General features: G+C 37.7%; 1 protein-coding gene and 1 pseudogene across 2 annotated transcripts; both read right to left on the reverse strand.

Moving 5' to 3' along the window:
* Positions 1 to 542: 542 nt before the first annotated feature.
* LOC122079818 (cold-regulated protein 27-like) lies at positions 543 to 6,399 on the reverse strand. Of its 2 annotated transcripts, XM_042646554.1 has the most exons (6): positions 6,063 to 6,397; positions 5,201 to 5,392; positions 4,807 to 5,107; positions 4,400 to 4,678; positions 1,162 to 1,275; positions 543 to 1,064 (listed from the first exon to the last, which is right to left on the reverse strand). In XM_042646554.1, exons 1-5 carry the CDS (start codon positions 6,225 to 6,227, stop codon positions 1,181 to 1,183), a joined length of 1,032 nt encoding a protein of 343 aa, XP_042502488.1. In that variant the 5' UTR covers positions 6,228 to 6,397; the 3' UTR covers positions 543 to 1,064; positions 1,162 to 1,180. The 2 variants fall into 2 exon arrangements, with proteins under 2 accessions (XP_042502488.1, XP_042502489.1); XM_042646555.1 differs by lacking the exon at positions 4,400 to 4,678 and having other exon boundaries at positions 6,063 to 6,399.
* A 3,929-nt stretch (positions 6,400 to 10,328) lies between these two features.
* Positions 10,329 to 24,791, reverse strand: part of LOC122078446 — a 19,224-nt pseudogene continuing 4,761 nt past the window's right edge.

Genomic DNA, 24,791 nt, shown 5'->3' on the forward strand with positions numbered 1-24,791 from the left:
CGGTGATTGCATTAAAACTTGTACGATGACCCCTAAAAAAAAAAGAAAAAAACGATCAGGTTTGGGACTAGAGCATGACGTTTCAGATCTAGTCGAATATTGAAAGCCGCTGGGTCACCGCATTTTGGGCTTCTTACGGAACAGAGTTCAGGTTTGGGAGGCCGAAGAAACTGGAGATGGCATCGACAGAACATGAATTTTGTTTCTGAAGAGAACCTTACTCTGGATTCTGGGTTTGAGTTTGATTTGGAAGGGCTGGGAGAGTATGCTCGCCATGGGAGAGTCAGGAGACAGTGGGAGAGCATATTGATCGATGACGGAGTGGAAGGTCAGGCAGATGAAGTTGGGAAGAAGACAAGTGGGTCCCGTTTGGAAAATGGAAGAAATCTAAATAATTTCCGCCATTAATCTTTAATGTCAATGGAAGTCACCCTCCACCACTGCAAAAAAAGATCCTGCTATAGTGTTATGCTTGCTGAGTGAACAGTTTGGCAAGTTGTCCCTCACAACAGTGGATTTCAGATTCACAGAAACTCAGATCAGAACTTGAAAGCCACAACTATCATTTATACATAGCTTATCCAAGAATAATTATATACGGTACAAGTTCAACTGAACCAACACTTTATAGTGCATATTGCCTACAAAGAAGTTCAATGCACACACTTTAACGAATAAATGGCAAATATATAATGCATAAAAGGAATTCTAAACTCTTTTGTATATGCCTCATCAGCTTCTATTTTTCTTCACTCTAATATCCTCGGCGCAACACTAGCAAAGAACCAATTAGCAGCAGCTAATTCACTTTTCCTTCTGCTTTTTTACTTCTCTCTTTCCTGGATTCAATAACTTCAAACTTCAGTTGCAAGTTGTAGCTACCACTACCACGACAATCACCAGCCTTGAGATTATGGTCATGACTGATATGCACTACAGATTTTGGGCATACAGATCTATTTCATTTTCTGATTGGAACCACTACTACCAGTTTCTTCTGTTCTCATAGAAGCACGATTCTCATCATAATCTGATATTAAAGGAAACTTCCCATACGGAATAACCTGAAAGAGCAGTTAAAGACAGAGTACGGAAGTTAGGTCTTGGCTTTTGTGGGATTCCTAGAAATATAAGGTTCCTAACGATACAGATACACATTACTTGATCTTTGCTTGAAACATCAGCAGTTGAGTGTCTTCATCCTCTTTGTGCTGCACACACTACTACACTTCTTTCCATCATGATCTTCTTCAATGAAGTTCTGATCTGATACCTCTGCAAGAACCCAACAATTGATCAATATGGCATGAGAGAGAGAAAATACAGATTGATATGACTTCCGAAAGCATCAACTTGAGCTTAGCTTTTGTGATGGATGAAAATTTTGAGGCACTCAAAAGTAATACAATGTGCATATTGATCAGAAACATTCAGTCCAAAGAGAATAAATAATCCAAAACCATGTTGATGAAGAAGAATCCTGAAGAGGATACAGCAATTAGGAGACTTTTTCTAAGTTTGCAACCATAGCTTATATATATATATATATATATATATAAGCAAAACAGATACAGAACGAGAGGATCTCACGAATCTAAGAAAATGGTGAAGTTGTAATGCCAAAGAGAAGAAGAGTTTTAATTTTTGAATGAAAACCTCGTCAAGAAAACTTCATTCTTACATTTCTATGCCAAGAAAAGGCTAAATTTCCCTCTATATAATGGTGAGTAGGGTTCACTTCAGAAAGAAACCCTGACTTAATACATGAGCAAATAAAATGTAGGAGTTAGAAGATGAAAATAAAATGTCTTTTTATACTCCAAGTATCTTTTCTTAGCCATCATTTACTGGGTTTATGCGATAGACTTTTTTGGAAGGGAGCTCCAGACAATCAATTGGGGTCCCAAGTTTTGAATTGCCAGAGGATGGTTGCACCAACTGGGGCATAGTATTCTACTTTCTTTAGGCATTTCAGTCGAAACTGAAATCAGGTTTTAGAACAGTACATATCAATTTTTTGGAGAAAAAAAAAAATTTTGATTTCATGATCAGACGTCTATGAGCACTGTCAGCCATGGATTTATCACCAATGAAGTTCAGCATCAATGGTTTTTTCTTACATTCTACACTAGCTTTTTAAATCAGGAGCAATCACTATGACAACAAAAATGGAGCAGTCATGAAAAAAAATCACCAGATTGTTTGTGGAGGGTATCAGAGAAGCGGTCAAGTCCACAAAACAATAATACAAATGTTCATCGTGCACAATATGAATGGAGAACATAAGCTCCGTTTGGTTGCAAGGGGAATTAAAGGGAAAGACAGTGCAACTTTCAAACGTAAAAAAGAAACTTCTGTAATTATTACCTCACATGTTTATCTCACTAACTCCAAATCAATCCTTACTTGGTTATTAAATTTCACTTTACTTTGCATCCAAATCTCTTTTAAAATAAAAATCTCATCTAAAAAATATCATTACTAAATACAGTAAGCAATTTAAGTAATTATAAAATCATGTTAGAAAATGATTAAAAAAAATTCCTTTTTAGGTTTGACGAACTTCACTTCCCTCTCCTTTAATTCCCCTTGCAACCAAATAGAGCCATAACGAAAGGAAAAGAAGAAAAAAAAAGAGAGCATTATGAAGGAATTTCAAGGAACAACATAAATCAGTACTTAGCATCTTCCAAGTGTTTTAATTTTTTTAACCTTTCATTTTGATTGTCTGGTTGGCCAATTCAAATGCTATTATTAAGAAAATTAGTCCCTTTTGGAATGCTAACTAAAACTTTCTTCATTATTGATTGCAACTCGAGATTTATAACTCAATATTCCTGTACCCCAACTGTCTCTAAGCATTTTAACTCTTAATTCTGGTGTCCCTGGATCTTTTACATAAGCAAAAGGTAACCAATTGTCTGGATTGTTGATGAATCTAAGTTGTTCTCCTTAAGACTTGCGGGTGGGTCAACAATTCCTTTCACCGCATGCTCTTCACTTGGAAGCCCAGACACAATTTTCACATCTGGATAACACATTTGATAGTCTCAGTTGTAAAGAATTTCTCCTTCTCCAATCCCCACATTTGTCTCTTTATGTCTTTTTCATTTTCATTTCTCATCTCATTTTGTATCTCTCTTTTCTCATCTCTGTATCCCCTTTTCTATTTAGACCTCAGTCTTTACCTAATTTTTTTTGTTTGGATCCATGTAGCCGACCCCATTAAGTTGGGATAAGGCTGAGTTTGTTGTTGGTTAATTACATACACAGTGATCCATTAGCTTTCACCAACGATCTCTCTCCTTAAATTTGATTGTTGTGATGGGTCTTATTTTTCGGTCTCCTACTCATGGGATGAAATCATTAGAAGCTCTCTAGTCTTCGGCATCCTAGCCTAGGTGGAGCAAATGTTGACTGGATGGCATCTACCGTCCATGGAGGAGCTATAATAAGTATGCCCAACCACGACAAAAGAGCTCCACATTATATGCTTCCAAAAATTAGTTTCCTTGTAATGTATCACCATAGGAACTGGAGGAACTTTGTTGTAAAACTCAGGATATGGTAGAAAAGACACAGCAGGCATTAACACAGAAGAATAAAAGGAAACTATGATAAGCAGATACCAATCATCCTTGGCATACTTCTACAGCGCAGGTCTATCAAGCTATCGTGCAAAATTTTATACTCTTTTACCTCCATAATAACAATAATGGGAAACTTGAAGTGAAACATGAGACCTTAAAAAATTGTTTTTGGTTTGATATAATTGCACCTAACATAATAAAAGGGCCTAGGTGGGGAATCTGTTGATCTCAGATTAAAAAACCATTTCAATTAACTTTATCTCCCGTTTCTCGCATCTTGAAAATTCTTCTCATGGACTAGCAAAGATTGTCTCAAACACCTATCAATCAAACTGTCAGTTTCACTCTGCAACACTATACACTACTGCCCCAGTACATTAATGAAGCAAAGGCATGTCTTACTCATAAGAACACTTCTTCAAGCACATGACTTTGAAAAAAAAGACTCCTTACAAACATAATGTGTCACTCAGCACTTTTTCTCACATTGCTATTTCAGTTGCCACTAAACGATTAATCTGGACAATTGAAAACTAATACAACTGATTTATATCATCTTGTAGTGAGATTCAAGCATATAGATTCATCTCATAGTTTGCAATTGCTTATGTCCATTTCAAGATAATGAACTTTATTTCTTTCATATGGCATGTTGGTGATCAAAATTCATAAACCCCTGATCTGTCAGCAATTTATTTGTCTCTCTTCAAAGTGGAAATAGCTACTATAAACAACATATATCTAAAAGTTGAAAATAAAAGGGAAATTCGAAGAGTGGGCCATTAAACCAAGTTACAGCCTCAACCCACCTGTATTGCTTCCAACAAAGTCCTGGTGAATCAATAGCGGCTGATCTGCAGGGAGCCACTTTGGACTTGTAACCACTCCACAGGATGTTCTGTTTGTTCCTCCCAAGCGAACAGCCTGGGTAAAATGTAAACCATTCTTTTCTGGAATGGCTGATTTTACTTCTCCCTGTTTCCCAGAACACCTGAAATGCTGGATCCATGGATTTTTTGACAGACTGTGAAGGTCAGAGGCACCAATCGACTGAGGTTGGATTCTTTCAAAATTCATAAACCTCTGATCTGTCAACAATTTATTTGTCTCTCTTCAAAGTGGAAATAGCTACTATAAACAACATATATGTAAAAGTTGAAAATAGAAGGGAAATTCGAAGAGTGGGCCGTTAAACCAAGTTACAGCCTCAACCCACCTGTATTGCTTCCAACAAAGTCCTGGTGAATCAATAGTGGCTGATCTGCAGGAAGCCACTTTGGACTTGTAACCACTCCACAGGATGTTCTGTTTGTTCCTCCCAAGCGAACAGCCTGGGTAAAATGCAAACCATTCTCTTCTGGAATGGCTGATTTTACTTCTCCCTGTTTGCCAGAACACCTAAAATGCTGGATCCATGGATTTTTTGATAGACTGTGAAGGTCAGAGGCACCAATCGACTGAGGTTGGATTCTTTCAATATCATTTTTCTGCCAGCAGCCATTCCAAAGAACTTTGAACTGGAAATTGAAAGAAGACACAACAGTAAGAAAGATTTCAGGAACAACACCAGTGCCGAAAATTCTAAACATAAGGATGAATAAGCTTCAGACCTGACCAGATGAGACATGATTGTTCTCATTCAGTTGTCCTGAGGAGTTTCTCTGGAGCATGGCTTCATTCTTTGAATGCCCAGCAAGTAACTCTTTGTCGTCATGTAGCTGTTTCACAAACAACTCTTCCATGGAATTGAGGTATAGGCTGTGCTTCTCATCCGTCCATTCTGTGAACATTGATCCTGCCATCTGAAAGCCCAACATGAGATTAACAATGGGAGAGCAAGATGAAATTTTAAGGAAGCTAATAGTGATTTATGGGAAAATATTTCCTATTCCCCGCTACGTAAGGAGGTAAAATTTGGTTGAACAGACCCAATAATTATTTTCAATTTTCAGTTCAAAGAACCAACGGATATTCTGGAAATCTTTTGACGAATTTACACACACTAGATCCACTTGACTGAAATTCCTTATCTAATTTCGGATGTGCACTTATACAAGTGTTCACCCCCAAATCTCTGTAGTAAATGAGCAGTTTGGCATACATAATGTTACGAAACCCTCACTCTTCTTATTCCCGGCCGGGGAAGAAAAAGGATAAGGAACATTGACAGGACCATAGATAAGTAAAGAGAGAAAATTACATGCATTTCCAATTTCTTCTCTTGAGGCAGACTTCAACCATTTAAAATGAAAGAAAACCATAACCTATATAATCAGTATAGACTCCTCTAGTAATGAGAAATATCAGAGATTAGTCATGTTACGTAGATTTCTCAAAGAAAGTGTAGCATCACAGTTTCATGTTCAAAACCCTAACATGGAAAAAACTGATCAAAAGACCGCAATCCATCCGATCCATACCCCAAAAGAAATCTCAAATGGAAAAGTAGAGGGTAAAGTCAAGGAGGGTTACCAAGCTGTCCATCTCTTCCTCTTCTTCTTTTTCTTCTTCAAGAAGAGTTCTGAAATTGTCTCCGGTGAGCCCAGATGTCTCGGAACCCATCGTTCTTCTGCAACTACTGTCCATGGCTGGATCCGATGAAGGCGGTGGCGCCCCTTGACTGAGATTCCCTTCCATTATTAACTAAATAAAGCAAAACTTCTTACGCTAAATTTGGAGTAATGAGGAAAAACACCAAATTGGTTTCAAAATCTTTAGAGAGAGAGAGTAACAACGAAGAAGGCTGCCTTTGAAAGAGTGGGGGCAAAGAGTGGGGGCAAGGGCGACGCCACTGTTAGAGAGAGAGAGAGAGAGAGAGAGAGAGAGAGGGGAAGAAGAAGGACACGAAGAGAAGGATGGGGTAAGGCGGTCCACGTGGCTTCGCTTTACACGTGTCATCGTAATCGCCGACTTGCCATGTCAGCAGGTGTAGATTATCATAAATAGTGCCAATACGAGCTAGATATTTTTAACGGAAAGCCACAAAAGATCTATCCACACGGTATTACGTGGCTGCACTTTAAGGGCCTTTTTGCACTTTTACCTTCTTACTACGTTTTTACCCTTTGCTTGCGCTTTTTACTGTGTTTTTTTTTTTATTGTCGTTACCTAGACAGAGGGACCCCCACGTGATCTTTCAACACAAAATGGAATCTACTTTGCCCATATTCGTAGGTGATTGGATTCCAATCTGAGCGACATAAGCTCGTTTCGCAACTTTTGTCTCATTGGGTGAATCACGGGTTTGGTGGGCTGAGATGAAATTTGCAACTGAGGATGGGACGTTTTGATAAAACCGCCCCGACATAATGTCACATCAATTTGATTAGATTAGCAGTTCTTTGGTATATCGCGTCGTACAGAAACAAAAGTGACAATGCTATAACCAAGGCCCGGTTCTAGCTTGCGCTCCTTGATTGGAAAGGTTGTTTGTACTACCTTGGGTTTCCGCCACGGCATCTCCATTTCACTCACTCTCTCTCCCTCTCGTTTTCAGCGCACGGTGTCTTTTTTTTTTTTTTTTTTTTTTTTTGTGAATATGCGCCTGCCACGCTGGGTACCTTCCAAATTATCGCATTTATCAAAAAAAAAAAAAAGGCACGGAGCTTTTACCATTTCACCCTCCCCTATTTTGATATCAACAATACGATCTACAGGGACCAACCAGTCCTCAGGTGAAAATTCTACAGTGGGTCTCAACTTTAGCTCTTCAATTGAAAAATCTACAAGATCATCTAAAAATGGTGTGCACGTGGAATGAACTGTGTTGCAAGATAGCAACAATGATACTCGATCCTAGATTATTTTTTATTCTTTGTTATGTTACCCATTTTATGCTCTGGATATTTAAATTGTATTTCTTGTATACATATCACGCCTACGAACCCACATGTAAATGTACTATATAACACAATTTGGGTATCAAGAGTGTTGAGGGTATTTATAGGTATATACATACAAGACTTCTGCTGAAATACAAATTTTATTTTCTTTAATTGTGTGTATACTGTGTTATGATTACTGCATCAGATGATCCTAGCAGATTTTCGGTTAATATGATTTAACTCGATCACCAGTCCGGTTCACTGAGAATGGGATGTTGACACCAACAATACGATATGATCAGGTATCAATATTGGTCATAGCTGATATTAATATATACGGCTGATTTGATTCCGAATACCTACAACCATGGTCTCTCTCTCTCTCTCTCTCTCTCTCTCTCTAAAGTACACAAAAAATTGCATTTTTCTTCTTGTGCTTCCCTCACATTGCTGCTCAATCTCATCCACTTTTAAATTCATGTAAACGTTGATAATTCTACTTGTAGCAATCTCATCGACTTTCAATTCATGTAAAAGTTGGTAATTTTTACTCTCTACTAGAGCTGTGCATTCTACGACTAGAAAAGCACCCAACAAGATACTTTACATATTTTGCAAAGCTCTCTTTAACCTATAAATGTATATCCAAAGGTTAATGAAGAACATATTAAGGGAAGTGAAAGAACAAACAAACAAGTGAGCTACACAGTCAGTCACAGGAGGGGAAAAAGTTAACAAAAATCAGAACACTTTTTTCTTTTTTTAAATAAACAATTAGATCACTTAAGAGTCAAGATTTTATTAAAATATCTCTTAATAATTATCGCAAAAAAAAAAAAAAAAAATTATCTTATATGAACAATAGAAAACAATGTTCAATTATATGGAATTAGACATTGGATCATTGACTGGAATTGACAAAAAATAAAGTAAAGATGTTTCCAAATCTGTAATTTTCTAGAGTGTTTGGTTCGATAAATACATGAGAATCTTCCTATAAAAGATAAATTTAAGTGATTTTTAAAAATTTTATTAACTAAAAAGCAAAAACAATGGCAAAAAAAATGAAGATTAAATATAAATAATAGGCAATTGAAAAGAAAGTTGTCAATTACTACCATTGTTTTCACCTAAATTTACTACCATGCTAGATAACAAACAATTTTGTAGGTCTGATAGATAAAAAAAATATATACAAAACATGTAAGATTACAAGAAAAATAAGTATAAAACAAAGTCAATCAACTCATACTTGTTTTGTAATTCTTTTCTTATCTAAGTAATCTAGGCAATTTTCCCTAATAAAAAACGAGATAAATTTTTGGTGCAACTCTCTCAAACTGGGCAAGGGCTATTGAGTACTCATAAACCTGATGGAATTCTAGTTATAGCCTTAACACAGATTCTCTAGGCATTTTATGCCTTTATCTACAAAATATTGCTTTCCAAGTCAAGATTCAACCTGACATCCATGGTATGTTAAGTTTTTATGTCTTGGTTAATAGCTCAAGTAAGCTGTTACGTATAAGTAACCATCCTGTTGGAGCAATATTCAATTTCTGATGCTTTCTAGGTTGAAATAACTAGTAGCCATGCTCATAAAATTAAAAGTAGGTATTTCATTAATTGAGTCCAAAACCTTCCAGTTTTTGGAAAATTTCTTCAGTCTTTTGGATATGCTAGTGAAAACTAAACATTCTTCCTATTCATACTGTTCCAAAAAGAAAAGAAAAAAAAAAATTCACTGGAATACAGTGGGTCATTTTCTTCCTATGAAATCATTGCCCCATTTGTTTAGAGGGGAGTTTGGGGTGCGAAAGTCTAACTACTGGGTCCCACATGTTGGTGGGGTTAAAGGCAAGGAAAGTAAAATTGGAGAAAAGTTGAACTTTTCCACCCCAACCTTGTCTAATTAGCACATAACTATGGGAGAGAGAGAACGGAGGAATGAAAAATGAGTCATTAATTGCAATGACTTCCCACTCCACAAAGTCTCACCAATTTGGTAGGACTTTGGAATAGGATGGGGTGAAAGCCACATTAGCAGACGGGAAAGCTCCCAAGTGAATTAACATCTAACTTCATTATGCAATTTTAGAACGAAAATAATGAATATTGACAAGTCTCATGGCTAGGGTTCATGAGCATAACTAATTTTGTCCATAACCTCAAAGTAACAGTGAACTAAACCAGTATATCACACTTTTTTTGCCAACAACGAGTATCCAGGCATTTGGCCTGACTAGTCCTGCAAGCCCATACACTGACCCCACAACCGCATAGACAGAGTCATACCGGAGCTGAATGAGAACCATTCAATTTTCACTGAAAGTAGTGAAGAGCACTAAATACCCCCGTGTGAGTGGCCCAAGGTGTGCCTAGTGGGAGTAGAACTTAGGACATCCGAGTTTACGGCTCGTACCAAGTTCATTGTTTACCAACTGCGCTACCCCCTTGGGTTAACCAGTAAATTACTTTGGTAAGTACAAAATTAACAAATAAAATTATGAGTATTATCTAGAATTTTATAAAAAATGATAGAATTTAAAGATTTTAAATAATCAACAATGGACTAATTTATGTCATATTTATATAATTTCTACCACATATTTATAATACTAAAAGTTGTAAGAGAGATCTATATGTAGCAACTTGGACTGAAACATCAGGGTTATGGAAGCAAACCCTAATGCATTCTCTTAACAAAATGGACTTAAATCATTTGAAAGAACCTACCGCATGAACAGTTACAGTGTTGCGCTTCTTTTTCTTTTCTTTTCTTTTTTTTGGGGGGGGGGGGGGGTGGTGGTGTTGGGAGAGGGGTGGTGGGTTTACACTTCATGTAGTTCACCACTTCACCTCTTCACTCAGGGTGGCCTATAATTTAACTAATTTCAAAATCAATGTTAACGCATATTCTCATCCTCAAAGATTGGAGCTATTTCATACTCAAACATTAAAAAAAAAAAATGAAAAATGAAACTTTTTGCAATTGAATCAGGTCAAACATACCAAATAGGGAAACAATTGAGGGTGTCTTTGAGGAACCATTTGGTTTCATATTTGTACCTGCAAGTCCCACAAGTATAAATTAGAATATTTTGTTACCTTTTGTTGAGTGTAGCGTTAGGCGCTAATCCTAAACAGCAACAAGGCCGATAGGGCATTTATGTCCCATCGGCCCTATATCTCTATGACTAGGTTTTTCTTCTTTATGGGAGTATTTTTGTACTTTTATTCAGAACCATTTAATATAAGTTTTGATGCATAACTTGCAATCACACTATTCTGGTCCGATTGCAGGTCACTCTTCTCTTTTGGGAGTCTCTTTCGATCGCATCTCTCTCTCTCCTCTCATCTTTTCTTCTTCTTTTCTTTCCTCTGTTTTGATTACAGGTTTTTGGGATTGTAACAACCTTGACAAGGTGTATGGACATGGACTTAATTGTCCCTTTCCATTTTAATTAGAGAATATTATCACTTTGTTGATTCCTGGAAGCATGACAACGACTGATTTAGACTCAGAGTAGCAGGGTACCAGGAAAAATAGAAAATGGGAGCAAAATACAACCTGTAGAGAAAAATGAGAGCAAGAAAAAATTTAAGTCCCAATCAGCTTCCATACGTAAAATTTAGAAAAAATGACGTACTAGTGCACGAGGCACCCACCATTGCGGGGTCTGGAGCAACCTTACCGTTGCGCTGAGGTCCACCTCTACACGTTAAATTTAGCATTCATAAAAAATAATATGCTCACGGGGTGCTTCCTCATGGAATGAGTGTAAAGAGGCCTTGGCAAATCATTTAGAGTTGTTTTTTTTTTTGGTTGGGGGGCGGGGTCTTTATAATATTAGATATTTTATCAGATAATGAGCTGAAAAAAAGGAGTGATGTGCTATTTCACAGAGGTTTATAGTTAGTCTTTTTGCTAATCTTCAAGTCCGAAGACCTTAGAAGAGTATGTCCGGTGGTTCACTAAAGAATATTCCACAGAGACATCTAAATCACCATAATCTAGAACAGCCTTGCACCACGAGGCCTCTGCGTAAGCAGTGTGAGGATAATTGTGCTAAGCATTGTTAGGGTAATTGTGCTAAATCTTTTTCCATTCACAAGGAAAGAGAACCATAGCACCTGTATAGGTAAAAAAGCAAAAATGATACCTGTCTTTTAAAATACCTTTTGAGGAACTTTAACTAGCACACTTGAGCATAAACATTTCTGAAATATGAATTGCCACCTGGAATACCTACATTGTGTTCTGCGAGGGTAATTTTGCTAAGAGATGGTATAAATTAGCGAGGCCAATCAAACAGTGATTCACTGTGTTGAGATGCAATTCTGATCAAAGAGTGACTCATTGTACTGAGATTCTAGAAACGAAAGATGCATAGAATATTGCCTATTGGAATAGAAGATGTTTGTAAGTTCAGAAATTACGAGTTCTCAAGGACATTTCCCAGGAACAGAAGTTACCTTTTTCACTTCAACATTTCCTTGATTTTCTACACTTCGAAAGATTCATGACTGAATATCAATACCATCATCAAGATTGGCACTAACCACATGGGAACTATCCTGTTTGTCCCGTCCATCCCATACAAAGCCATATCCTCTGCTAAAGTGAACACTTTAATCAATTTCAAATACCTCATTGGGATCCTTTCCTGCCCTCCTATTTTAAAGCCCAGACGTCCAACATTGTGCTTCTTTCTGAAGGTGCAGCCAATGGCCTTCATTGAACACGTTAAATGGAAACTAAATCAGTTCCCCAGTCACATTTAATTTTTTAATATCTTTTTAATGATCTTCCTACTCATTCATCTCAATGACCTTGCCACTGTTGGAGTAAATAATTCAAAGTTTACTGTCTTGGTTGTGTGTCTGACTTCAGGATTCTATGAAATACATGCACCTGAAAAATGTGTGCAAGGAAAAAGTTCAAGTTGGACGTATTAGAATCTAGTGATTAGAAGTGCACCTAAGAAAATGAAAAGTTTCATGGGACGAAGTGTCTATGGTAGTGAGTGTTAGTAGGAAGCAAGTTATATATCTCTATATAAGGAGTAAAAGTGGAAACATCAAACACTACAAAAGAGGAAAGAAGTGGAGAAGATTCAAGAGGCATTAAAAGTGGTGGTGGTGGTGTCAAGTGGTGTAAGTTTTTGATACTCAGTGGTATTCTGAAAATTCATCAAGATGTATGCCAGGAGCTCTGTATGGCTCGTACAAGTACCATGCATCAACAAAAGATCTTTGTCCATTTTCATTACCCAATTCTTATCTTATTTACTCCCTCTTATAGATGTACAATTTTCAATTTCTAATTTTTAATATTTTGTTGTGCATGTGTGTTTTGTAATGTCAACAGCCTAGCTACCCTTTCCTTTTGTTAAATTTTTATGTGGTAAGTTCTTGGTTTCCAACCTTCGCTCCAAAATAGCTGCTCTTTTTTTCCATCTCAAATTTTCATAGGCCTACTTCATACACACTGGTCATAGAGTTCAAATTCAAAAAGGAATTACAACCAGCCTAGAAGGAAAATAAACAAACATAAAATGGCATTGCAACAGGAATTTAGAATGTGAAGTAGGCCAACCCATCATTAAGACATATTATCATACATTTTAACAGAATCAAAATCTGAAAATCAACCAACCTGAAGTTCCAATCGATTTTAGCACATCTGATTTCTTATAAGTACACCTTATGAAATTGGCATCTTTTGATGTCAACATCTGCAACATTTAACATGAGAGAAAATTTGAAGATATTTGATTAGTCTGACAAAGTTGAGGATGGATAGATTCATTCATTATTTCATTCTATAAAAGATAAAAGGAGGGAGAGTTAATAAGGTTTACAGATGAAGAAGAAAAATAAGATAACACTGACACAATCAAGTCATGGTGGCATTTACTACCAAAGAGGTCGAAATCATAAAATTTCGGTGCGGTTGTTGATCAAACCTCCTAGCTAGCAATATAATTTTACTTGACATTAAGTGCCAGAAGATGGAGTATAAGTACCCCAGAGTTCAAGGGTTTCCTTGAGCTTGTCCAATTCCAAGAAGTCATATAGAAAAGGAAAGACCATAAAAGAAATGGAATATAGGACAGGAGAACTATCAACTGAATACTTGAAGATGAAATTTTCACGCAAAAAGAAAAAAGAAAAGAAGATGAATTTTCCTTGTACCAAGATTTGAACTTTCATATAGTCTCCCTTAGTTTGTCATCATTTCATCACGGGAAATCCAAATGAGAATATTAAACAACTGTGCTCCATAATTTGAAAAGGAGTTGGATACTATACATCAGAGTTTAAGACCATTCAAACGATGGTCATCAAGCATGTATATCTAATAAAAAATAACAAGGTCATCTTTACAATTGAGCCTAGCCTCTAATCTGCGTTCGTATCCACCTCCACATGTAGCTTGTCATGGAAAATAGACAAATTAATTTGGTTGTGATAGGATAAACATTGGCAACAGTACAAGACAATAGGCAAACAAGAAAGGAACAAGGAACAAAAGCCAATACCTTGCGCCAGGGTCCTACTCTTGGCAATGCTGATTGTGGACCTCCCACCTAATAATGAGCAAACAATTAGCACAAAGGTTATCTTAGCGTAAGAGAAGAAACAGAAGTAGTTAAAGCTACAAGAGTTTGAAATAAGCAGAGAGAAACGTTGTATGAGAATATGAAGTCAAAAACATAAAAAACAGAAGATGTATTATGTCCTGGGTAGTGTTGGGAGTATATTGCTTCCATCCATTAAGTTACACCAAGGAATATAAAATCATGTGTGTTCTTAAATTTCCTCAATGGCAATACTCACTTCCTCTGATATGTTTTCACCTTTGAAGATACAAAACTCCATTTAAATTGAACTACAAAGGTTAAATACAATAGGTGAACAAAATAGAAAGCTTTACACTTCAACATTGGTTCTCTAGTGTATTAGATGAATAATGATAACTCTAAGAAGATAGAGCAGATAGTTGAGTTTCATTATCTCAGGTCTCTCTTATCACAAGTACATCAGGAAAAATCCTTCCGTTTAATGCCACAACAAAATGTTAAAGTAATTCAGTTTTGAAGATGCAAAACATTCTTTTTCCAATGCTCTTTGTTCCATTAAATACACTAGGAACTTAAGCTATAATAATACTTCCAACTCAAAAACCAAAAGTAGCTGTTACTAGATAGTTTAAGAGCTCACCTCATCAAACTTCTCAAAACTTTTGAGTATCTAATTCTCCATTCACAGTAGGCTTGTTGGCAGTTTCCATCTCATATAAAATGTCCCACTTAATGCATCTAAACCATGGATGTGCCTGAATAATCATTCACAGATTGGATTAAATATTTTTCTGGCCAGCTCACAAGACATACTAAAGAAAGAATTAAGGTGGGAAAACCCCACTGATACTTGGTGCATTTGGCATTCTCGGAGTAAACGAATAGGGGGCGAAAAAGCAATACACATAAGGGCATGCAAGCTCAACATATCATTGAGAACTCAATCCTTACAATCTATAAGGAAATGCTTTTAAATGCATCAAGGATCCACACGGGGCATTACTGATATGCAACTCAGCTCAATTAAGACTCATCCCACTTAAATAGGGTTGGATACACAAATTACACAAACCTGTTTTTCCATTTAACATTGGCAATCATCTAAAAGAAAATAAGAGTGAAGATGCAATCACTGGGTCTGCAATCTGAATTAGCAATGACTATATTTACATTTTAAACAGATAACATACCTTTATTTCTTCTACTCCTCCAGTCCCCAGCCTTGTGTCAACATCACAGAGTAAACGACATATCAAATCCCTAGCCTCATCTGATATTTTTGTATCCTCAGGGAATTTCAAGCATTTTCTCCAGTTTATTATCTGATATGCAACCAAAACATCGAATCAGTTTTCAGGATGAAGGGACAAAAATGAAGGGAATGACTCTAGTAAAATACCAAATAAGCATCCAATACATCATACCTTTCTGCAAGTGATCATTGGATCATCAGAACAAAAGGGAGGATAACCTATAAGCATCTGATACATGATCGCCCCTAAAGACCACCTAAAAGGTAAACTAACTTATAAGACAAGGTCGGGAGAAAATTAGATTACAACTACTGTATCTAAATAACTTCAGAAGTAAGTCTCACCAGTCACATGCCATTCCATAACCTTTCTTCAGCAATACCTCAGGTGCCATGTAATCAAGAGTTCCGACAGTAGAATAAGCCTGCAGATTAAAGAAGTCCAATTATTAACCTAACACAACAGTGTGCTGTTCAAAACCTTTAACATATATAACCGCTACAAATTTGAAGAAATACATTTAACATACTTGCACCAAAGCAAGAAGGAAAGGGAATGATACAACATATCATAAAGATGATACCAATACTCGTCGATTGCATTTCCATTGCTGTAATTGTTCTTTTGGCATTAGCCAGGGAGCTCTATCAGCATGTCCTTCAGACTCCATTTTTGTGTGTTCCTGAATACTGAAAGCCTTCAATTTCCAATAAAATTGTTGAATATTTACAATCCAGGGGCTTACACAAGCCAAAATCTGAGAGCTTCAAATTCCCATTTCTGTCCAAGATAAAGTTATCTGGCTTTATGTCCCTACAAGCAGGATAAATTTATAAGATAAAATTTTATATAACATGTGGAAATTTTAAAACTTAACAAATTATGTATTATTAACATCAGATACAGGAATTCATAAACTACAAAAGGTGGTTCTTCTAAAATTTCCTAAACGGAATACACTAAAAGAGACCAGAAGAAATCAAAGAGTTTGATCTAAGGTGCTGCAGCAGGCATACAAATAAGGGATCTGAAGGGGGGAAACCCATCACTGGACATGCAAAGACAATGTTATCATGGTATCCATTGACAATTCTGCTCACTTCGCAGCAAGAGAAAAGATTTCACAGGATTACATGAATTTTTTGAAACTTAGTGAAGTTTAATGTGAATCTTTTTCTTTTTGTGATCTAACATTTTTAATGTCTGCATCAAAGTAACTCAGGTGTTTAGAACTTTGGAAACTACAGATAATTCTAGATATAAAATCTGTTTAAATACCTTCAGAGCTTTCTAGCAAGGCTGAACTATGGTACAGCACATACACCTTATATATCACCAGATTATGTACTTCATAAACATTAAACCTGTGAATGTAGTTATGTTGGTGAACAATGGCTAAAATGCTTTCAGCTATGTAAAATCGTGAAACATCTTGAGAAAGAACATCAGCTCTCATTAGAAGGGTCATGATGTCACCACCAGGTAAATACTCCATGTTAAGGTACAAAATTCAGAATCCTGGAAAGAATAGAATAGTTTTACAATGCAACGGCTGTCAACCTCAGCAAGTAAGTTTCGCTCAGATCTAACATGCTCAACCTGAAAGAAAGAAAGGGATAAAAAAGTATAAAGATAAGATGCACAAACAACAAAATAAGTTGAGCATGTACCATGCTAAGAAGTTCATTAAGAAATGGAAAAGGAAATCACTGACATGCCCATTCATAAATTGAATTTATTATGAAGGCGTATATAAAGATTATGTTGATATACTATCACAATAACATAATGTGCAAGTGGCATCATGACTCTGAAAGTCTTAAAAGTTTTAAGTTTAGAGAATAATTCACCTGTCCACAACTAAGCATTTCTGATTTCTTCAACTTCATGGAAAAAGCAACCGGCAAAAGAATAAGAATCATTATCTATTAATTTACATAGTCAACTTGTTGATAGTTAGTATGATAACAAGAAATAGAATCTAATAGTTTACATAAGAAAATTTTCTACAGTTAGTATGGTAGCATGAAAATAAGTTAACAAAGTTGTTGAGCTTTTCTTTAACAGTCATACAGTTAACCATATGGTAGCCAATCAAAACCTTATCATTCATATTCTTTTCCATGTTTTCAGCGGTTAAAATTTAAAATATAGCAAACATATTATGCATGCAGACAAATAACTGAAGTATTTGAATATGGGGAGAATAGACGATAAAACCAGACTTAGCAACCTAGAGGTATTCCCATGTTTGAGAAGAAACAATTATTGGCCAAATTCATCAGGGACTCATGAATACTATATATATATATATATATATATCTTCTAACATAAATAATAGGATAATTTATAGTGCCACCCCCTAGAGAATACCAATTTTATAGGAACACCCCCTCTCTTTCACCAAATTAAACTCAGACCCCCTATCGTCATTCTCTGTTAACTGATGCTATGAAATGACACTTTAGCCCTTATGAGTAAAACACCCTTATCTTATAATCCCCAAAATACCCCTCTTTTCACCTGTCTCTCCTTCTATCCTTCTCTCCTACCTACGACTTGTGATTCCGACAATTTCCAGCCGAGTTGCTAGTTCTGTCACTGGCGAGTAGATTCAGACGTATATATGTGCTAACATCAGGTAAGTCGGTCTCCTTCACATTCTCTTCAATCCCTTCTTCTGTTCCTTTTGGATCCGTCACTTTCAGGTCAAGCCCCCAACCCTCCCTTCTCTTCTCTTCTAATTAAACCCTGTGTAGCACTCCCACACTCACTTCTCCCCTCACACTTTGCACATCTCTCTCTCTCTCTCTCTCTCTCTGAGATTTATGGGGAGAGAGAGGGATAGTTCTTCAGGTTGTAGAGAAGAAAGCTGGAGAGAAGTTCATATACAGTAAGTGAGGAGACCTCAGGCTTAGATATTAGAATAATGGAGTTTCAGTTTTTTCTGGGTTTCTGTTAAATGTTTTGATCTAATGGGTTACATTTCTACAAATCTCTCTCTTTCCTCCCCAAAATAAACCCAACCCTAATATAGTAAATAAATAAATTAAGGAAAATCAAGAACTGAGATTCTTGTGATATTTCCAATAATATGCTCTTTCCATTTTCTTTTTTTCTTTTTCTTCTTCCTTGGTCGATCTTCAGTTATTATAGTCAATTTCTCATAACTAACTTTTTTGTTTTTCTCATTTTAGGTCAGCCTGGTTACCCAAGAAATCTGAGGCTAACCGTGCGTTCTCTCGTGTTGTCTTAGCCGAGAATAATGGTCAATTAATAAGCCAATTACCTGTTTCGTTTTCTCTAGTTTCATTGTGTTGGATAAAGGACAATGAAAGGGTATTTATACGGTCACTCCCAAGAGATTAATGAGATGAACGAAGAAGACAACTTGCACAGTGAAGGAGAAGGTCGCCGACACTGCGCGGTGCCCGAAAGTGCGACGATTTGAGGGGTTAAATGAGAAGAGGTAGAATAACATACCTATAGTCGCTGGAGGGGGTTCGCAGCCGCCATAGTTGCCGTCGCCGAAAGGGGGTTGTAGCCGGGATTTGAAAAGCCCTGAGTATCTTCTTCTCCAACGTTCTTCTTTGTGGTGAAATCGATTTGGGGACTAATGAGGGTAATTTCAGTACTTCATTATTTTTAAAGGCAACATGGTATTTAGAAAAAAAAAATGAACTACTGATGTCAGCATTTTTGGTATTTTCTGTAACCGAGACTAACGGTAGGGGGTTTGAGTCTAATTTGGTGAAAGAGAGGGGGTGTTCCTATAATACTGGCATTCTCCAGGGGGTGGCGTTGTAAATACCCTAAACAATAATGTTTCTGCACAACAAAAATGACAAACAAGTTTCTATAAGTACCTCCCAATACATTTTATCAATTGCGTAGATATATCTGTTGATTTAGTGCTATTCCCAAACAGGGTATAGCGCTATTTAGCGCCTACGACAGGGACCATTTGGTCCTTGTTTAGGTTGTTTTGGTCTTTTTGGTGTTTCCTTATGTAAGTGGGGGGCATTATTGTCTTTCTTCTTGACCTAGGGTTATATATCCTTACAAGAACCTGAGATTACATTCACATTGAATTAATCCCAGGTTGCTCTCCATTCTTGAGACTTCCTTTGGTTACTTCATCTTCTTCCTCTCTTCTTCCTCTCTTCTTCCTCTCTTCTTCTCTTTTCTCTCTCTTTTTATTCTTGTTTCTAGTTTTCTGGTTTAGCTACAGCTTCTGAGATTGTAACATGGTATCATAGCGGCTATAGTTAAATTAATCGAGTTCCGAAGACAAGAAATCTGCTGGTTACGATCTAGAGGTTCTTTTTCTTGGTGTGCAGCCACTTGTTGTTGCAACTACTATTATCTAATCCCTAATGGAGTGATTTCTCCTTTGTGAAGATCTATCTTGCCTTTACTGTTGAAGTAAGTGGCTGATTGCTTGATGATTTGAAGCCGCCGCCTCTCCTTTTATTTTACCATACCTATATGATGGCGGCCAGGTTTGAGGCTGTTGTTCTTGATTGATTGATGTAGTTTATTCAACCTATATGAGTTGTTTGATGCATATAGTTGCTTGCTTGTTGCTGATATATTCTATTGATGCCTACATGTTCAGATATGAATTGTAGTATGGAATGTTGGATTGATTGCTAAGTTTCAGATCTGAATTGCATTACTACCTATCTGGATACGTTCATTCTATTGCTTGCTAGTCACTCTACTTGATTGTCATGGCTGGGACTGTGCCTGCTACTATTCTTCTGCATCGGATAATATCAATGTCTAGATCACCTCTATCAAGCTCAAAGGGAGCTCGAATTATCTTCTTTGGGCTCAGTCTGTTAAGGTGTATTTGTTAGCTAAAGGCAAACTGAGCTATACCACTTCTGAGGCTCCTTTGCCTGATGATGCTAAGTATGACAATTGGATGAAGGAGAATGCCTTAATTTTGATCCGGTTGAGGAACAATATGGAACCAGATGTTGCTGCCAATGTTATGTTCCATTCTACAGCCAAGGGAGTATGGGATGATCTGAAAGAAACATACTCCCAAGAGAAAAACATAACACGGATCTATGACATATATGAGAAGCTTTTCCAGTTTCGTCAATCTGACAAATCCCTCTCTGAGTATTACGGTGCCTTTAAAGGGATGATGGAAGAGCTTAATGTCTTTTAACCCCTGACTACTGATATTCAGAAGTTGAAGGCTCAACAGAATGAGTTCTTTGTTTCCAAATTTTTGGCGGTACTTAATATTGATCTGAAGGCAGTAAAGGGCCATCTACTTGCTGGTGATACGGTTCCTACTTTGAATGATGCTTTTTCACATCTACAGCGTATCACCTCCTCATCCAAATCTGATTAGCCTTCCAGAGATAATTCTACATTCTTTGCTAACCGTGACTGTGGGCGCGGTCACGGAGGACGTGGTCCTATAGGTCAGGGTTCTAGTGGACAGTCCTCGGGTCGCACCGGTCGCCAGTGTACTTACTGTGGGAAACCTAACCACATTGTCGAGACGTGCTGGGCCAAGCATGGCAAGCCAGAGTGGGCAACTCAATTAGCCAATCATGCAATGTCCGATGATGGTGCTGAAACTGCATCTCCAGCGACTACTACACCTATACCTGCTTCAGGAGATTCTTCTACTAGTATGCGCGATGACATCAACCAGTTACTCCGACGCTTGCACTCTCTCGAGGCTTCTTTTAGTACACCCATGGTGCCTCCACATCCGCTGCTACCCTTGCACATGCAGGTACATCAGCCCTTCTTTCCACTACATCTACCCTTGGATCATTGATTTAGGTGTTTCCACTCACATGACTGGTAAGTCATCACTTTTTTAGACCTTCTCATCCAGTACTAGTTCTACATCTGTCATTCTTGCTAATGGTACATCCACCCGTCCTTGGACATGGTACTATTTCTCCTACTTCTTCATTGCACTTATCGTCTGTATTACATGTTCCTCAATTTCCATTAAGTCTTCTTTCTGTGAGTCAATTGACTAGATCTCTCAATTGCTCAGTAACCTTCTTTCCCTCTTATTGTATTTTTCAGGATCTTCACTTGAGGAAGACGATTGGCGGAGGATGTGAAAAAGATGGATTGTATTACCTCAACAGTGGTTGTCCTCTCACTTCTGCTGCCGCTACTGCTGTTGGGGATGTCTCTCCATTCCAATGGCACTGCCTTCTAGGACACTTGGCCTTACCTAGATTACAACTTTTGTTTCCCAGTTTTCTTCATGTTTTTAGATTAGAGTGTGAGGCCTGTGAGTTAGGTAAACGCCATTGGGTGTCTTTTCCATCTCGATCAGTGTCTCGTAGTCCGTCATTTTCTTTAGTTCATTCTAATATATCCTCCTTGCAGAGTTAGTAATAGGTTTGGTTTTCGCTATTTTGTTACATTTGTAGATGATCATTCTCACCTCACATGGCTTTACATGTTAAAGGACAAATCTGATAATGCTTTAGAATATGCTCAAAATGATATTTCTGACTTTTGTGATACCCATGGCATAGTTCATCAAATTAGTTGTGTATATACCCCACAGCAAAATGGGGTTGCAGAGCGCAAGAACCAACACCTCCTAAAGGTAGCTCGGGCTGTTATGATACATATGCATGTTCCTAAGCAGTTTTGGAACGATGGGGTTTTAACCGCATGTCATTTGATTAATCGCATGCCTTCTTCTGTTCTGTCGAATAGGTCTCCCTTCTCTATCTTATATCCTAATCTACCTAGTTTTCCTCTTCCTCCCCGGGTTTTTAGGGTGTGTATGCTTTGTTCACAATCTTCACATGCATATGGATAAATTGTCTCCACGGGCTACTAAATGTATTTTTTTGGGCTACTCTCGTACCCAAAAAGGATACAAGTGCTATGATCCTGTTACTCACCGGAACTTTGTTAGTGCTGATGTGACCTTTTTTGAAGGTACCTCTATCTTTCCTTCACAGGTATCTCAGCCTACTGAGGAGTGGTCATTTACCTCTCCTCCTCCCATTCCATCCCTTATACCGCTTCCTGATACCCCTAGTACTAGTGCACCTGTTCCACCTCCTGTACAGGTTTATCGGCACAGGGTGAGGGTTGGACAGTCCAGTGGCGAGGTTATTGATCTAGCTGCTACACTTTCTCCATCGCTCCCTTCCTCTGGTGAAGTTCCTCCTTCTGATCTATCTAATGGCTTACCAATTGCTAGCAGGAAAGGTATACATTCTTGCACTCAGAAATCCTTGGTTGTTTACCCTATTGATAAGTTTATGTCTATCTCTCACCTTCCACCCTCTGTTTATGGCCTTACTCTATCTCTTTTTACTAATTGTGTTCCCCGTACTCATTCTGGGGCTCTCCATATCCCTGGATGGAAGGGTGCCATGGATGTAGAAATGGATGCTCTCTTGAGTCATAGTACCTGGAGTCTAGTAGATTTACCTCCTGATAAGGACCTGGTGAAATGTCGTTGGGTATACACTGTTAAGTATCACTCTGATAGCTCTGTTGAGCGGTTGAAGGCTCGTCTGGTTGCCAAGGGTTACACTCAAACCTATGGTGTTGATTATTTTGAGACTTTCTCCCCGGTTGCTAGACTTAACTTTGTTCGCGTTCTTATCTCTCTTGCTGTCAACTTTGATTGGCCTTTATTTCAGTTGGACATAAAAAATGCTTTCTTGTATGGTGATCTAAAGGAGGAAGTTTTTATGGAGCAACCTCCCGGGACGTTGCTTAGGGGGAGAATAAAGGTCGGGTGTGTCACTTACACAAAGCGATCTATGGTGTCAAACAATCTCCTTGGGCATGGTTTGATAAGTTCAATGCTACCATAGCTACTTGTGGGTTTTCTCAGTGTTACTTTGATCACTCTATGTTTGTTCGCCGCAGGGGTGACAGGTTGGTTATGTTGGTAGTGTATGTTGATGATATCATCCTGACTGGTAATGATGAAACAGGAATTTCTGAAATGAAAAATCATCTCCAGCATCATTTTCAGACAAAGGATCTAGGCCAACTTCATTATTTCCTTATGATTGAGGTAATTCGAAGTAAGAAAGGGATCAGTCTATCCCAAAGAAAGTATGTAGTGGACCTCCTATCTGATACTGGAATGCTTGCGTCCAAACCTTTTGATATTCCTATGGATCCTCACCAAAAGTTTGGTGTTGATGATGGTGAACCTCTTCAGGATATACACCAATACAGAAGTCTAATTGACAAGCTAATTTACCTTACTGTGACTTGACCTAATATCTCCTATGTTGTTGGAGTCTCAATCAGTTCATGCAGTCTCCTCAAAAGTCTGATTGGGATGTTGTTGTTCGTGTTCTCCGCTACCTAAAGAGGGCCCCTGGCAAGGGGCTAGTGTATCGTCCTAATTGGCATATGGACCTTGTTGGCTACTCAGATGTTGTTTGGGCTGACTCTGCTAGTGATCGGAGATCTACCACTAGGTATTGTACCTTTGTTGGAGGTAATTTGGTTAAGTGGCGTAGCAACAAACAGACCACCATTGCCCGATCTAGTGCAGAGGCAGAATACAGAGCTATGGCTCATACTACAGATGCATTGTGACAACCAAGCTGCTATGTATATTGCTAGCAATCTGGTCTTCCATAAGAGGACCAAACATATAGAGGTGGACTGTCACTTTGTTCGTGATGTTGTTCTAAAGAAGCTGATTGAGACACTGTTTGTTTCATCAAAAAATTAGTTGGCTGATATATTCACCAAGTCCTTATTTGCTCCTAGCTTCCGCAGTAGTTGTACCAAGCTGGGCATGGGAGATTTATATGCTCTAGCTTGAGGGGGAGTGTTGATTTAGTGCTATTCCCAAACAGGGAATAGCGCTATTTAGCGCCTACGACAGGGACCATTTGGTCCTTGTCTAGGTTGTTTTGGTCTTTTTGGGTATTTCCTTATGTAAGTGGGGGGCTTTATTGTCTTTCTTCTTGACCTAATGTTATATATCCTTATGAGAACCTGAGATTACATTCACATTGAATTAATCCCAGGTTGCTCTCCATTCTTGAGACTTCCTTTGGTTACTTCATTTTCTTCCTCTCTTCTTCCTCTCTTCTTCTCTTTTCTCTCTCTTTTTATTCTTGTTTCTGGTTTTCTGGTTTAGCTACAGCTTCTGAGATTGTAACAATATCATTAGGCTTTTGGACATGAAGAAAGGGTAGATTGACCAGCTAATTTTGATTCTAGTTCTGGTTTTTGAAACAATGATCTTGTAGACATTCTCCTCACACCATATCATCATTGACCTTATAGGACCGTACTCAGTGCTTCTATCAATTCTATGTACTAAACAACAAGAAAGTTTTGTTTGGACGTAGGCTGGAGACAGAACCTGGATCGACTTAACTTGATTTTAGTCTCATATTTCTCAATTTCTTGTTGGCCATTTTCCAATGGATTCCTAGTCAAAAGCATGGTTTCTTATTGAATAAAGTATACTCCTCAGTAAAGTTCAAATCATAACAAGCATGCCTAAAGATATAAATTAAAAGGGGGGGGGGGGGG

The sequence above is a fragment of the Macadamia integrifolia genome, chromosome 5, assembly GCF_013358625.1.
Source record: "Macadamia integrifolia cultivar HAES 741 chromosome 5, SCU_Mint_v3, whole genome shotgun sequence".
NCBI lineage: Eukaryota > Viridiplantae > Streptophyta > Magnoliopsida > Proteales > Proteaceae > Macadamia > Macadamia integrifolia.